Raw genomic sequence first — 15,650 nt, 5'->3', positions numbered from 1 at the left:
CAAAAAAAAGCACACAAAAAAAGTTGCATAGCAAATTTTGAAAAAAAAAGCTGCAACATTTTTGGCACAATCCCCCCCCCCAAAAATCAGCGAAATCCTGTATGGACTGATTAAGGTTGTATGATTAAATGTGTCTATGCATAGATGTTTAAGTTTATGTGCTTTTAGACAATCCTAGAAATTTCAAGATAGTTCATGAAAACTTGTAAATACTTTACCTCTGGTCCCCAGCTGGAACTGAGCAGTTCATCTCTGCTCCTTTTCCGTAAAGATAGCTTACAAGGGATTTGTGGGGGGATGTTTTGATTATAACTGAGATTCACCTTACAGGCAATAGAGGACAGAAAAGTATAAACTGCTCATTTAAATACAAGGCCCTAACAGGGGAAAAAAATCACAATTGAAACAAGACATGCATTAAATGAACACTCAGATGCTGATTCATTTGAAAGGTAAGTTTTGTTTATTTTTTGTGACAACTTGTTTTTAGAGTCTTGAATGTCAGTTTTCTCATTCAGCTCCTTTATGCCCTGAGCATTACTGCGTGCATAACTGGGCAGCTGAACCACTGATAGATCCTGTACTAGATAACTTGGTCTAACGCCTCTAAACACAGGTCCAAGTCCTCCACCAATGCCCTCCTTTGTGGCCTTGTGCAGAAGGAAGGTGTTCCTCTGAGCCTCGCTGGCTTTCTGAAGCACATGCTTGGCATAATTCTGAAACTGATTCTCATCCTCTGCAATAAGCCCTGCATTCCTCGCCTAAAATTCCTGTTCCTGGTGTTTTACACATGGCTCCTGTGCATGTTTCTCAGTCTCGATGCAAACAAAAGTAAGAAGAATTGTAGTTATGTTAAATAAAGCTTTTATGTAAACTAAAGTAAACTTTAGCTGACTTACCATCTGATAATCATGAGTGTCTTGTAGCATTTTGGCTGCCTCTTTCATTTTCTGGGCCTTGATTAGCTGCTTTTGAAGGAAAAGGATATCTAATGTGTCGTGTCAAAATTCAGCAATAAGTCTTTACAGAATAATACTCAAGAACACGGTGGCTGAGAGAATCAAAAACCATGTATATTGTCTAAAAATAGCAGCCAACATGAGATCAATCTAGTGAGATGTCCCAAAGTGATCTGATACTATACAGCTCTTTCCCCTCTACTGTATATATACTCTGTGTGTGTGTGTGTGTGTGTGTGTGTGTGTGTGTGTGTGTTCTGAGATGCTTTTCTGCTCACCACGGTTGTGAAAAGAGTGATTATATGAGATACAGGCTCATCAAACCAGTCTGGTCATACTCCTCTGATCTCTGTCATCAACAAGGTGTTTCAGCCTGCAGACCCTCACCTCACTGGACCCCCCCCCCCACACACACCCCCCCCCCACCCCCACACACACACACCATTCTGTGTAAACTTTGGAGACTGTTGTGTTGTGAAAATCCCAGGAGATCAGCGGTTTTTGAAATACTCAAACCAGCCCATTTGGCACCAACAACCATGCCACAGTTAAAGTCACAGAGATTAAAGTCACACTTTTTCTTCATTCTGATGTTTGATGTGAACATTAACTGATGCTTTTGACCTGTGTCTGCATGATTTTATGCAATGTGCTGCTGCCACGTGATTGGCTGATTGGATACCTGCATGAATGTGCAGGTGTACTGGTGTTCCTATTAAAGTGACCAGTGAGTGTACATGGATATACACAAATGTGACAGCTTACTACTGCACCTGGTCTGTATGTACTGTACTGGGAGCTGTAATGGGAGCTGTATCAGATAATCCTACTCTACAGGTCAATTTGTAGGTATACAAGTCGAGTGTAGCCCATCTATTGCTATAAACAATTTGTTAGCTCTGTGGTCAGAAACTGAAACTTATATATATATATATATATATATTTATATATATATATATATATATATATATATATATATACACACACACACACACACACACACACACACACACATATATATATATATATATATATATATATATATATATATACGTATGTGTGTGTGTGTGTGTGTGTGTGTATATATATATATATATACCAAAAAGGTCAGTGTGGCTAATAAGTGGCCAATTAGTGCAGCCATTGTATACAACCCCAAGTAACATTGTTGTGTCTGATACACTCCTCCCTGCTTCACACATACTACAGTGTCAGTGTCATAGTTACGCTGAGAATGTTGACTTACGGCAATGGTGCTAGACCAGTTTTTGACAATTTCTTTGGAGTGTATGTGCATGGCCTCGCACTGTCTCGCAGCTGCAATGAGACACTCGTGCTGTTTGTTCACACGATTCACACTATCCTGGTTTCGCTTTCCAATGTGGGCAACACGGTCACTTCTCACAGGTCTACAGGTGGATTCGGGTTATTGTTCACCTCTGCTGAGTTAACTGTTTGTGAATAAGATGTAGGTCAAGGTGGAAATTACAGAGGGGTTTATCGGGGCCTGACTCCACTAATTGTAAAGACTTTTACACGTTGACTTTTACACATTGAAAGACTTTTACACATAAAGACCAATGGTTAGGCGGGTTCTTAAAAATAGCAGCTTCTTAATAACTTCTGAAGGAGACTCAAACATTTTTTCTCCAGTTGTCTTAGAACATGACACTTTTAAACACCTCTACAGCGGGACATACCATTAACTACCCTATGGTATACCCTATGGTAGATACTAAAAACCTTTAGTATCCAAAACTTTTAGCTGTCTAGGTAGGTTAGTATTGTAATATTATTTTGTATATTATTTATTTGCTACAATAGTTTATATTGTTGATTGAACAGACTATGTGTATGTTAACCTATCTTGCTAACAGCAGGTCACTAATCTGCAAGCATTTGCATGAAGAAAATCTATGTTAGGCCTATATAATGCAGCTAGTAACCATGCCATAATCACTGTGGAGAAACAGGCAGTGTAAATAGAAAATACTTTAATTTAGTTACAGCTAAATTCAGCAAGACAACTAACTAATTTAACCAGTCAGCTAACTTAGCTAGCTTTTTATCTTATTTTGCTTCTGCTAGGCAATAGTTTAAACTCTGCTAAGCATTTTCTCATCAACTTCTGGTGTTGCTTAGCAACACAGTTTACAAACCACTCTGTATCCCCTGCCAACCTCGTGAGACCATGAGCAAGCACGTCACGGAAAGGGCACAGAGTACAGTACATGCAAAACAAGCCTGAAAGGCTAAATCAATTGCAATGAGTACATTAAATAAAGACATGTAGTGACCCAAACTTAATATCACTAAAAACATGTGTACATTGTATCTATTTATTAATAGATCATGATGGAACACCTTCTCCTATCATGTTTATGATTAATCTCATAGCAGGGCACACAGTGGCTTAGTGATTAGCATGTTCGCCTCACACCTCCAGCGTTGGGAATTCGATTCCCGCCACTTCCCTGTGTGTGCAGGGTTTGCTTGTTCTCCCCGTGCTGCGGGGGTTTCCTCCAGGTACTCCGGTTTCCTCCCTCAGTCCAAAGACATGCGTGGTAGGCTGATTGGCATGTCCAAAATTAATCATCAATGGAAATAGGCAGCGTTTAAAAAGAAATATGCAGCAAATTATTCATCATTGTGCAACACGAATACCACTTGCCAAAATAACTTACACTGCTCGACTTCATAAAAAAAGGAGTGAATGGTCTTTTGACACTTTGAGCTCTGCGCAGGTGTAAGCATGGGCATGACACATGACATGAATGACCAATTGTCATGCCAATGTCAGGTCAAAAGGATATATCAGGTATAGGTCTTGAACAACTTTAAATGTATAGCCTATATGAACCCATAATTAATTGTATCCTGATGTTCTTCTCTTCATCCAGCTATTAATATTGCTTTGTTACTCTGCTACAGTGAACAATATGCTACATTTTCACACAAGGAAGTCACAACTAGCACTAGATTATTTTTTAAGTAGAATTGAATGCACTGGATTGAAGGCTTTATACAAGACACAATAGGGAGCATGTTGCAGAACTAGTTTTGTTAATGCAGTGATTATATCTCAAGACTTAGCACAGCTCACATAAACAGAACAGCAGTTTCAAAAAGAACAGCTAAAAGAAAGAAGTCAAAGTTTTGTTCATCTTTGTCTCTGGATCTGATTCTAAGGAGGCCAAATTACTACACTGAAATTCCAAAAGCTGTTGATGTGCAAAGACGTTGGAGACGTTTATAAAGGCAAATCATATGAGTCATTAGAGAAACTTAATATCACATTCCTAAAGAGAAGTACAAACCATTTTCATTTTCTGTACTGCTTATCCTACACAGTGTTATGGGGGAGCCGGGAGCCTATTCCAGGGGACTCGGGGCACAAGGTCAGGGACACCCTGGACAGGGTGCCAACCCATCGCAGGGCACAATCACGCACACACACTCACACACCCATTCACACACTGCAGACAATTTAGAAATGCCAATCACCCTACAACACATATCTTTAGACTGGAGGAGGAAACCCCCATAGCACAGGGAGAACATGCAAACTCCACGTGCACAGAGTGGAAGCGGGAATCGAACCCCCTACCCCAGAGGGGCTGACTAAAGTTACGTCAAAAAACAAAGTAATCAGATTACAGGTACATTTTGTAAAAAAAATGGGAATACTATTAAGATTACAATTTCATTTAAAACCATATAAATTTATCTTTTGACATAAAACAACATAGACAGCTGCTTGATTATAGTTCTGGATCTCTCTTGTCAGTCGTGGTTCACATGAGCAACCTCTTGGTGCATGCACAAATAAATTTTGCGCAGAGTTAATTTGGTAGAAATTAACACAAATTGTTCTCTGAAATGCTTTTGTTAGGGTGACCATACAGCCTCTTTTTCCCGGACATATCATCTTTTTAGGACCTTAAAAAAGTGTCCAGTCAGGATTTCTAAATTTGAGAAAATGTCCTGGATTCGGCTTTAGTTTAATTATGATGTGTTTATGGTCTATTACTGCATCATATGTGTTCATATTTGCATTGCTTTAACCCCTCACTGTAATTCCCACCTTCTCGCACAACAATTGGTCGATTATAAAAGGTTTGCAGCAACTATATGCCAAATTCCTGCCTCTCAACCATTAGCCTACTCTCAGAGAATGCATGAAGGTGAAGCGCTGATGTGTACAGAATCAAACTGTTGCTTGACAGTAGCAGCAAATGACAGCTGTTCTGAATTGAACCAATGCCCCTGGCCATATAAGGTCAATTTTAATTTCATGTTATCACATTGCTTCGTATTACACGGCCATTCAAAAGTGTAAATGATGGTAGAAGGTACACTCGTGGCATCTGATATCTTATTTTATTACATGGACAGTCAAAAGAATGTAGGAAAACATGTAAAACATGGGCAGAGTGAAACCAATTTTGTTTATATAATAAAATTGGTTTCACTCTGCCCACGTTTTACATTTTGTCCTACATTCTTTTGAATGTCCATGCAGTAAAATAAAACATCAGATGCCACTAGTGTACCTTCTGCCACATATTTATGTGATGCTAATAGTGTGTCTTTTTTGGTGTGTTAAAGTCTGCATTCATAGTAACACAGTTTTGGACGCTATTAAGACACCTTCCCCCCTTTCTGGGAAACCAGAATATGGTCACTGTAGCTTTTGTGACGTAATGTTAACCGCATCAGGGACAGTGATCTTTTGTTTCTTTATTAATGTATTTATTTTATTAAAACAAATCCAAATACTGAACATTTTTTAACTTAAGATAAGCTCTAAATAAAAGTATTTTAGATCATTTGCTTATCTCTTGACTTTATTTACATATATGGACTTGAAGTAATCCAAAAGTAATCAGATGACATTCGTTTCATACTGTGATACTTGTATTATGTTCCTGATGACATTTTTTATGAAGTCATTTGTAACTGCAATGGAATACATTTTTAAAGTAACCCTCCCAACCCTGATTAGCAGCCAAGGAACTTCCATGAAGTTTTAACTAATTAGTATTTCTGGTTTGGCAGGTGTTTGTTTGTTTTTAGGTAGGGGCGGAGCTACGCTTTCAGACAAGCTCCTCCCCCACGCATCCCAGTGGTCATGACGCAAGATCAGCTCGCACAAGCACACGTGCCCAGCAGCTCCTACACCACAGCTCGCATCCCGCAGGATGAGCGAAATGGCTCCGGTCGCAATCAAACGCGTTTTAATCAGCGAAAGTGTGGATCCGTGTTGTAAGAAGATTTTGCAGGAAAATGGGGTTGAAGTCACCGAAAGAACAAATATGAACAAAGATGAGCTGAAAGCGCAGATTAAGGTAAGTGATAAAAATTTATTTAATGATGCAGTGTTTCTATTTTCACGCTAAAGCCTATGTTTTAGGTTAAGATCTCTGTCGATGTGTATCTCCCCCTCCTCCAAACCTGGTTTATCCGTCTCTAAACTCTGCGTCTCGCCATTGCCGCCTCCCCCTCCACACAGTCTGATGTAACATCAGCAACACTTTCACAGCGACTTGCATACAGATTAGTTCTGAACTCTGATGAATGGAGGTCTAGGCTGTATCCCGAACTCAGACATGCCTGCTTTTGTAATACAATTCCACCCAAAACTCGCATGTTGCTTGGATAAAAACACATAGTTTGTTTATTTATTGTGAGACTTCTCGGCTCAGAGTACTGAATCACCTACACCACTAACCCTTGGCCGTGCTCCACATGTCATGCTGAACTTTTCTTCTGTAACTCTATTAGGATTTTGATGGTCTGGTTGTCCGATCGGCTACCAAAGTGAGCGCTGACGTCATCGAGTCCGCCGGAAGCCTGAAGCTGATTGGACGTGCTGGAACTGGCGTGGACAACGTGGACGTGGAGGCGGCCACCAAGAAAGGCATAATTGTCATGAAGTAATGAAAGAATTATCTGAGAATAGAGTATTTTTTTTTAACTGATCATGCCCTTTGACTGAAAAATAACTTTTGAGCTTACTTGAGTACTTTTTTCATTTCAGTGTATATCGCAGTCTGTCTTCTAGTATATCTTTGTATGAGAGAATTTTGATATAAACCAATAGGGAATAATTATTATTATTTCAGGGAGTACATAGAGATGTGGCTTTCCATCCCCTTATTACATTACGTATTCTTATTATTCAAGAATATTTTTCAACTGTGATCTTTTTGAAAATTAGGATGATGCATAACCCAAATGATAGACAGTCTGTACAGGTCTTCACAGTGACATTTGTTGGTTAATGAGACTTTTTAGCTGTACACGTGTTACACACATGAATCGAAGAGAGCTTTGGCTGAATGTGATTTGTGATGACGTCTCATGACACGTCTTGGCCCAAATCTGTAGAAAATCTGTGGTCATTTTTAAAAATTGCAAGCTCCTCCACATATTGTGGCCTTTACTTGATTTTACGTTAATTTCTATGAGCGCAAAATCCAAGAGGGACTGGATAGACCTTGTACTATATACACCTAATACTTGTGTGTAGATCAGTGTTGTCTTTAAGTGATCAGCGCCTGATGTTGACTCAGTTAGTACAGTTGTCTGTTTTGTACATTAGCTGGATACAGTGGTGCTTGAAAGTTAGATTTTCTATATTTCTGTATAAATATGACTTAAAACATGATCAGATTTTCACAAACGTCCTAAAAGTAGATAAAGGGAACCAAAGTAAACAAATGAGACAAAAATATTATACTTGGTATACTTCTGTGGGTGACAAAAGTACCATGATACTACCACCACCATGGGATGGGATAAGGTTCTTATACTGGAATGCAGTGTTTTCCTTTCTCCAAACATAACACTTCTCATTTAAAACAAAAAGTTCTATTTTGGTCTCATCCGTTCACAAAACATTTTCCATTAGCCTTCTGGCTTGTCCATGAAGACCTTTGACAAACTGCAGAAGGGCAGCAATGTTCTTTTTGGAGAGCAGTGACTTTCACATTACAACCCTGCAATGCACACCATTGTTGTTCAGTGGTCACCTGATGGTAGACTCATGAACATTAACATCAGCCAACATTAGGCCTTTAGTTGCCTAGAAGTTAGCCTGGGTTCCAATGTGACCTTGCGGAATATTACACGTCTTGCTCTTGGAGTGATCTTTGTTGGTCAGCCACTCCTGGGGAGGTTAACAATGGCCTTGAAATTTCTCCATTTGTACACAATCTGTCTGAATGTGGATTGGTGGAGTCCAAGCCTGATGAGCATTAACAGCTCTTTCTGAGGTAATATGTAATATTGGTTCATTTTCCTGAATAAATAAATGACCAAGTATAATATTTTTTTTCTCTCCCATTTATTTAATTGGGTTCTCTTTTGTCTACTTTTAGGACTTGTGTGAAAATCTGATGTTGTTTTAGGTCATTTATGCAGATATCTAGAAAATTCTAAAGGGTTCACAAACTTTCAAGCACCACTGTAATTTACTTAAACAGTCGGAAGGAATGTACAGTAGGCCTGTGTTCACATCATCTACTGATGTAGACAGTCTTGTTTTTGTTTTTTTTTTTGGCTTAAGCTTTCCAACTAAGTCTGAAAAGAGCATTCAAGGTAATTCTCTAATGATATGACATGAACTGTTCAAAAGATCATTTAAACTTTTACAACTGTAGGCTGTTGTAAGCAGTTAGTCTCCTTTACTGATCTATCTTATCAATTTTTTTCATCATTTATTAACTTTGTCTTTGCCCATCCCCAAAACTCTAGAATAATCACAATGGATATGTAAAGAAATAGAACACTTCAATACATGCTGTTATAGCAAAATAATCAACAGCAAGGTGGTGTGATGTTTTATTCCTCTTATACCACAACTACCACATTTATGTATACTTTGTTTGAAATACAGCCAGCACTATTGTCAGAACTGCTGTTATCGAAAACTAATCAACACTTAGTTTTCTAAACTAATCAGATTCGAGTCTTAAACAGTGCTGCGGTATGAAATTGATTTTATTTCATGTGTGTTCTTGAAAACAGCACAATATTGTATAGTTGTCCATGTGAATTTATGCATCATTCTGAGGCATCTAGATGATGGTCTGGTATGGCATTAATTTTACAGCACTCCAAATGGCAACACAATCAGTGCTGCTGAGCTGACCTGTACCCTTGTGATGAGTTTATCAAGGTAAGGGAAACCGGTTGCAACATACGATAAAATAAACAGGACTGATTTTAACAGTATCTTAATAAAGAATGTAAAAATCTCAAATGTTCTGCTTTATGTTGTAAGTATTTTGGTTTTCTAGATAAGTCTGATGAGATTTTTTTTTTGTTGTTGGTAGAAATGTTCCACAAGCTGCCATGTCAATGAAGGCTGGAAACTGGGATCGTAAAAAGGTGCTGGCTTCAGTAAATTGAATGGGAATTGTGTAACCTCTGTTTGAGCAGTTTGGCATGTGGTGTAATTACAGCCATTTTTGTGTCCTTGGTGCTCATTCCGTCATCACTAATTAGATCTGACCATTGGGTACATTATGCTTCAGTCTTTTAGAGGAGTTTATTGAATGATTTGTTGATTTTGCAGTTCATGGGTGCAGAGTTGTACGGCAAAACCCTGGGAATAATTGGTCTTGGAAGAATCGGAAAAGAGGTGGCCACTCGAATGCAGTCTTTTGGGATGCGGGTATGATGAGCTCATCTATGTCTTGTTCCTGTTAAAGGTTTTTCTTAGAATGTTATCTCTTGTGCAAGGGCAGTGTATTAATGTGTCACTTTTCTTTTCTGCCAGACTATTGGTTATGACCCCATTACTCCTCCAGAGGTGTCTAAGAGCTGGGGGGTGGAGCAGATGTCTCTGGAGGATCTCTGGCCCCAGTGTGATTACATCACCGTACATACGCCCCTCATGCCTTCCACTACAGGTGAGTGTGTCATAAAGGTGCAGGGCATCAAGGTGGTTAGAGACGTGCTGTGTTGTTGTTGTTATTATAGATACAGTGTATATAAAACTAGTTATGAGAACTAAATACCAATCTTTATTGAGCTTATATTGACATTCAGGGCTATTATTATTATTATTATTATTATTATTATTATAGGAGTGAGTACCCAGACATGTCTTTGCTTTACCCTGTTACAGATGTTCTTTTTTTTTTTTTATTCAAGAATACATTATTAAACTGTAACTTATTAAAAATGTATATGTATTTTTACATATTCAAATATATCCGAGTAACCTCTTTGCACTCAAATTGTTTTTTATTTATTTATTGGGATTTAAGATAATGCAAATGATGACCACATAAGTAGGGGACTTATAGTCAATTTAAATACGTTTAAAATCTTTAAATACAAGCAATGCAGGGATGTTCTGTCTCACCCTCACTGTGTCTCTCTCTCAACCTGGATTGATCGCAGGATTACTGAATGATGCCTCATTTGCTAAATGTAAGAGAGGCGTGAAGGTGGTGAACTGTGCCCGCGGAGGCATCATTGATGAAGCCGCTTTGCTTAGAGCTCTGGAGTCTGGTCAGTGTGGAGGAGCGGGTCTGGATGTGTTTGTAGAGGTGAGACATGTTTGATTATTTATCTAAGGATCTAAATGAAAGCTGTGAAATCAACATTAGTGTATTGATGTACTCATCTGCTATAGGACTGAACCATGTAACTCAAGCATAGTCTTCCATTATTGAGTATGGAATTTAGCAATTTTTCAAACCTAGTTTAAACACAATACTTAATGTCCCCTAAATAAAATGCTACTAATAAAACTAAGATGAGAAATTGCTTTTAGTGAACATCAGAACATCTTCATTGGACTATTTTCTGAGCTTCTGTACTAGCTCTCTAGTGCCACCATTCACAAAACTAAACACTGTCCTGTTTTAATAGCTCTCCTTTACATTGTAAAAAATATGGATATTAAAGCCAATATGGTCATCTGGAGAAGTGTGTTGATGTGTAATTCTGTGTGTGAAAGTGACAGTGATGATGGTGGTGGTTATGTGTGATGTTGGTTTAGGAGCCTCCTAAGGACTTGGCCCTGGTCAACCACCCTAATGTGATCAGCTGCCCGCATCTGGGAGCCAGCACGAAGGAGGCCCAGGCTCGCTGTGGCCAAGAAATTGCAATGCAGATTGTGGACATGGTCAAAGGCAAAGCATTAGTGGGAGCGGTGAGGTTTTGTAAATTTATTTTTTTTAATGAAAATGTTAAATAGCATCATAAGTCAGAACAACAATGTGCCACATTGTTAATTCTCTCTAAAACTTGCAATGTCTGTCTAACATACTTTTTATCAGCATGAGAACATCAGCCAATGTGAACGGTTTATTATTTTTGATGTTTCCCACAATCATAGTCCATTTATAATATAAATTGCTGGCGAACTAGGCTGCACTTTAAAAAAGAATGGTGTTTGAAAATCCTTTTTAGTATGGCACTACATTTAACATGTCGGGAACATCCGTGCTAAGAGTTTAACTCATTCCATGTTCTTGTTGCATGCACAGGTGAATGCACAGGTACTGGCTAGCACCTTTACCCCTGAGTCACAGCAATGGATCAGGCTGGGTGAGGCCTTGGGCAAATTGTTGAAGGCCTGCAACTCCACTAAACAGCCCTATGACCAAGTCCACATCACCACTCAAGGTGGGCTTAGTGTAACAAAGTCCACCTAAATGTGAAACACTAGAATACAGATTACAGCTGTGTGAAGTACCTTGTTTTTTCAGCAGCCTATAGTGTTATAAAAATGTACTACATGTTTTTTTTATTAATTCAAAGAAACTATTGGCCTTTTTCTTTAGCATAGTACTGTATATTGTCTTGAATATCAGGATGGAGCGGTTTTGATCAGTGTGTTTTTCTTTTGTTACCATTCAGGAGAGTGTTTGAAGAAATCAAACGAGTTCCTGAGCTCAGCAGCTGTTGTTGGACTGATGGCTGAAAGCTCTGAGAATGGCCTTAACCTGGTGAACGCACTCACGCTAGTGGAAGAGACAGGAATTACAGTAAGAATGCTGCCCACATATTTCTCCTGACTGTCTTATTGGGACGCAAGTCCATAATCTCTGTGGCTCTGCTTATAAGATAAGATAATACTTTATTAATCCCCAGATGGAGAAATTAGGGACATTTTTTTACATTGTTCTATGTTTGTTCTATGAATAAAGAGGGCTTTGGCTGAATGCGCGTCTGCGGAAGATCTGTGGTAATTTTGAAAAATTGCAAGCGCCTCCAATATTTTGGCGTTTGCTTGATTTTACGTTGATTTCTGCGATCGCAAAATCAGGAAATCCTGGATGGACTAGTGCAAAAAAAAAAACAAGGTTCAGTCTATTTTGTAACTTCTGTCACATGGAAATATTTTTTTGCAGTCTGAAAAACACATGGAAGTTTAAAAAAAAAAAAAATCACTTTCAGTGCACACTTGTTTGTGGTTCCAGTTATATTAAAATTTTGGGTACAACATGCACACTACTTTTAATCATACGACTTTCCCTTGCCCAGCAATACTCTGATGCATGCCGCCGCCATTACTATGACCATCATAGTTAAATATAACTACAGATTGGTTTAGCTTACTTTTAATTTACAATGCAGGCATGCAGTCTAAAAAAAAAAAAGTAAAAAATGAAGAAATAAATCAGATTTCACTTTCTGTCTGAACGTATCCATTGAGATCATTTAACAGTTTGACCTAGTTTGAGGCAAGTGTGTCATTTCAGCCTTGTGGATTTCAGCCATAAGCTTCCACACCTTTCTATTTATTTATTTATTTATTTATTTATTTTAAACTTTACCATATAGATCTTTTGTTTCCATAGAAAAATAAGGACATCAAAAAATGTCTTACTAATCAATTGCATATGTTGTACTTAAATGTAATTTTCATTTCAAACAGTTTCTTTCAGTACTTTTATTGAATATAAGACATTAAATGGTGCCATCCTACAGCAGTACCTCAAGAACTAGCTACATTCTTCTGGAATCTTTCAGCAGATTAAAAAAGATCACAGCGATGGGAATAAAGCTGAAGCCACCTGCATGTTGGAGGCCTCTGTGAATGGCAGTGTTTATAAAGCCTCAGGCACAGTGCAGACCACAGTACCAGTCCTTCTGGAGCTGAACGGCAGTGTGTTCAGGCAGCCAGTGCCTCTCTCTGGAAACCTGCTGTTTTTCAGGGCTGCAGCTTCACCTCAGCTCTTGCCTTCTGTTACTGGTACGTTAACTGATTATCAGAGCAATTAGATGGGGTTCTAGCTGAATTATCCAAGGCGGTCATGATTGTATGTTTTCTAAATCTAATATCAAATTATCAATGCAAATCTTGTTTGGTTCATCTGTTCAGGTGTGCTGGCAGCGGCGAGCATTGAGATCGATCACTTCAGTGCCTCCAGTGCCTGTGGTGGTGATCAGTGGTACTGCGTGGGGGTTCCAGCTCTACTGAAAGACCTCAGCACTCTCATGCCCCTGGTGAAAGAGGTGGCACAACTTACTGTATAAGTTGCTGCTAACTGGATGTTCGTGGGAATTTTCTGTAGCATTCCAGTGTCAGTGTCTAAAGTATTCAGAGTTTATTCAGTCCTGGGGATTCCCAACATAATTGATCCAGCTCATTACTGAAGAAATACACCTACATTTTGAATCTAATCCATCCTTTGCATCTGTAACATTGTCATTACAATGGACAAGAACATTTTGCTCATATTCCGAAGCTGGTTTTAGGCTTCCACTATAAGTGATCTGGGAAATGTATTGAAATTATCGGTTGTGGTAATATTCTGCTGATTGCTGTAGAAGGATATTCGGTTGAAAGTATGTTGGAGTAATCATTTAACCTTTTCAGAAATTGGGGTGGGGGTATTGGGAGCAAACTTTGAAATCGTAGAGGGCAGTGATTCCCTAGGACTGGAGGTGAGAAATTTTTATCTAACACTCATAGCTTGTCTTTCGTGCACAGGTTCCCAACCCTGGTCCTGGAACACACCCAGTTCAACTCAAGAAGGGCTGGTAATTAGCTGATTAGTTGAATCGGTTGTGTTGGGAGCAGGGAAAACACTAAAATATGCAGGACAGGGTGTACTTCAGGAGCAAGGGTTGGAACCTGTGTTAGTGCAATATAGAATTACTGTAATGAGCTTAAAACTCGGTTTAAGTATGAGGCAGCATGAATTTGTCAATGTAGTGCTTTTGTAAGCTACTTTTGAATTTTCTAAACAACATTAAATAGAACTGCTACTAACAAGACTAGTGATATTTTTCTAGCAAAGCAGTTGGTAAAGGAATGGATGGATAATACTTAATTGATTCCTCAGACTCAGTCCTGGAGGACTGGAGTCATGCGCAGTTTGATTTCCCTCATTTAAAGACAAATTATTCATCTCATTAGTTAATTAACAGACGGTACTGTAGGTGTGTTGGAGTAGAAAAATCAATACCTTGCTTGACTCGCCTCTCTCCAGAACAGGCTTTGAGGAAGCCTAAGCTACATTTTCACCTGATATTAAGAGGGTGTGTAAATACCTGGTGTCTCGGGTTACTGTCTGTGTACAATCTTGCATTTTTCTTTGCCTCCATATATATATATTTTTTTTCTTCTGGGTTCTCTAGTTCTCTGCCTCCCGCAATCATGCCAGTAGGTGGATTGGCTAATCTAAATTGCCCCTCGGTGTGAATAAATGTACAGGGTGCCAGGGTGTGTTCCCACCTTACACCTGGGATAACCTCCAGATCCACCATGATCCTGGCCAGTATACAGCACTTACTGAGAATAAATGAATGAATGAATAATTCAACTCAACAGTTAATAGATTAATGGATTAGAAAATCCTCACACTGCTCAACTCTATTTCATCTAACATTAAGCTGGTTTTGTAAAAGGTTTAACTCGAATGTAAAAAGGTTAAACACTATATAGTTGAACAACAAGCCCATTTGTACTCAAGAAATGTCTTGTGAATGATTAAAAGCAATATATCAGTTGTGTGTTCATGGTGGTTATTTTTTATATATATATATATATATATATATATATAATATAAAAAATTTTACAGCGCATGCTCTGTCTCCATGGAAACTGCTGGGTTATTTTTGTACTTTATATAGAGATTTGTGCATGAAGGACATGATGGGATAATCCAGTCATAATTCATAATGCCAGTGCACAGGGATTAGTCACAGCAACCTTGTGTGCAAAATAACGCATTACTTTTGATTCCATCGTCTTTCTCAGCTCTTACAAAAAGGCTACATTTATGCATTGAGATTAGTTCTCATCCTGTTATAAATAGAAGCAGATGAATGGTGTAGGCTGTAGGTTACTTTTTAATGGTGGTTAGACTGTGTTCAAATTAGGAAGTGACATTCATCTACGAGATTGTGGAGAGCTGTGTGACAGCCGGCTGGCCTCTTCAACTATACACAGATACCAAAATAGGAGTCTAAATGGCGGGGCCATCTGTCTTCTGTGTCAGAGAGAACGCGAGAGAGAGCTATGCTTGAGGAGCTAAACCCATGTATCACATCATGCTCTTTAAATCTCTTTTAATCTAAGAAGACGATCTGTGTCAATCCATTCATCCACTTCGGGTAAGTTAAAATTTGTGCACCTATAAAGATTTCCTTTTTGTGCAGGTGTTTCTTGTCCAAAGAAATATGTAGGTCAAGATATCCTGTCTGTGTTGTGGCAGC

At 38.7% G+C, this 15,650-nt stretch overlaps 1 protein-coding gene across 2 annotated transcripts; it reads left to right on the top strand.

The window, feature by feature from the left end:
• The first annotated feature begins 6,088 nt into the window (after positions 1-6,088).
• On the top strand, positions 6,089-14,963 carry phgdh (phosphoglycerate dehydrogenase). Of its 2 annotated transcripts, none has more exons than XM_053627270.1 (12): positions 6,089-6,307; positions 6,744-6,895; positions 9,076-9,141; positions 9,299-9,353; positions 9,541-9,639; positions 9,745-9,877; positions 10,374-10,522; positions 10,978-11,130; positions 11,468-11,606; positions 11,841-11,968; positions 12,960-13,179; positions 13,309-14,963. In XM_053627270.1, exons 1-12 carry the CDS (start codon positions 6,161-6,163, stop codon positions 13,461-13,463), a joined length of 1,596 nt encoding a protein of 531 aa, XP_053483245.1. In that variant the 5' UTR covers positions 6,089-6,160; the 3' UTR covers positions 13,464-14,963. The 2 variants fall into 2 exon arrangements, with proteins under 2 accessions (XP_053483245.1, XP_053483244.1); XM_053627269.1 differs by having other exon boundaries at positions 12,957-13,179.
• Positions 14,964-15,650: the final 687 nt, after the last annotated feature.

This window comes from Ictalurus furcatus, chromosome 6, assembly GCF_023375685.1.
Source record: "Ictalurus furcatus strain D&B chromosome 6, Billie_1.0, whole genome shotgun sequence".
Taxonomy (NCBI): Eukaryota; Metazoa; Chordata; class Actinopteri; order Siluriformes; family Ictaluridae; genus Ictalurus; species Ictalurus furcatus.
This window is presented reverse-complemented; position numbering and strand designations above follow the sequence as displayed.

Bases quoted from the DNA above. Each gene is read 5' to 3' on its own strand.
- phgdh (XM_053627269.1), top strand. From the start codon at position 6,161: ATGAGCGAAATGGCTCCGGTCGCAATCAAACGCGTTTTAATCAGCGAA. The intron at 6,896-9,075 runs GTAATGAAAGAA...TTAATTTTACAG, and splicing joins AAAGGCATAATTGTCATGAA to CACTCCAAATGGCAACACAA. The intron at 9,354-9,540 runs GTGCTGGCTTCA...TTGATTTTGCAG, and splicing joins GAAACTGGGATCGTAAAAAG to TTCATGGGTGCAGAGTTGTA.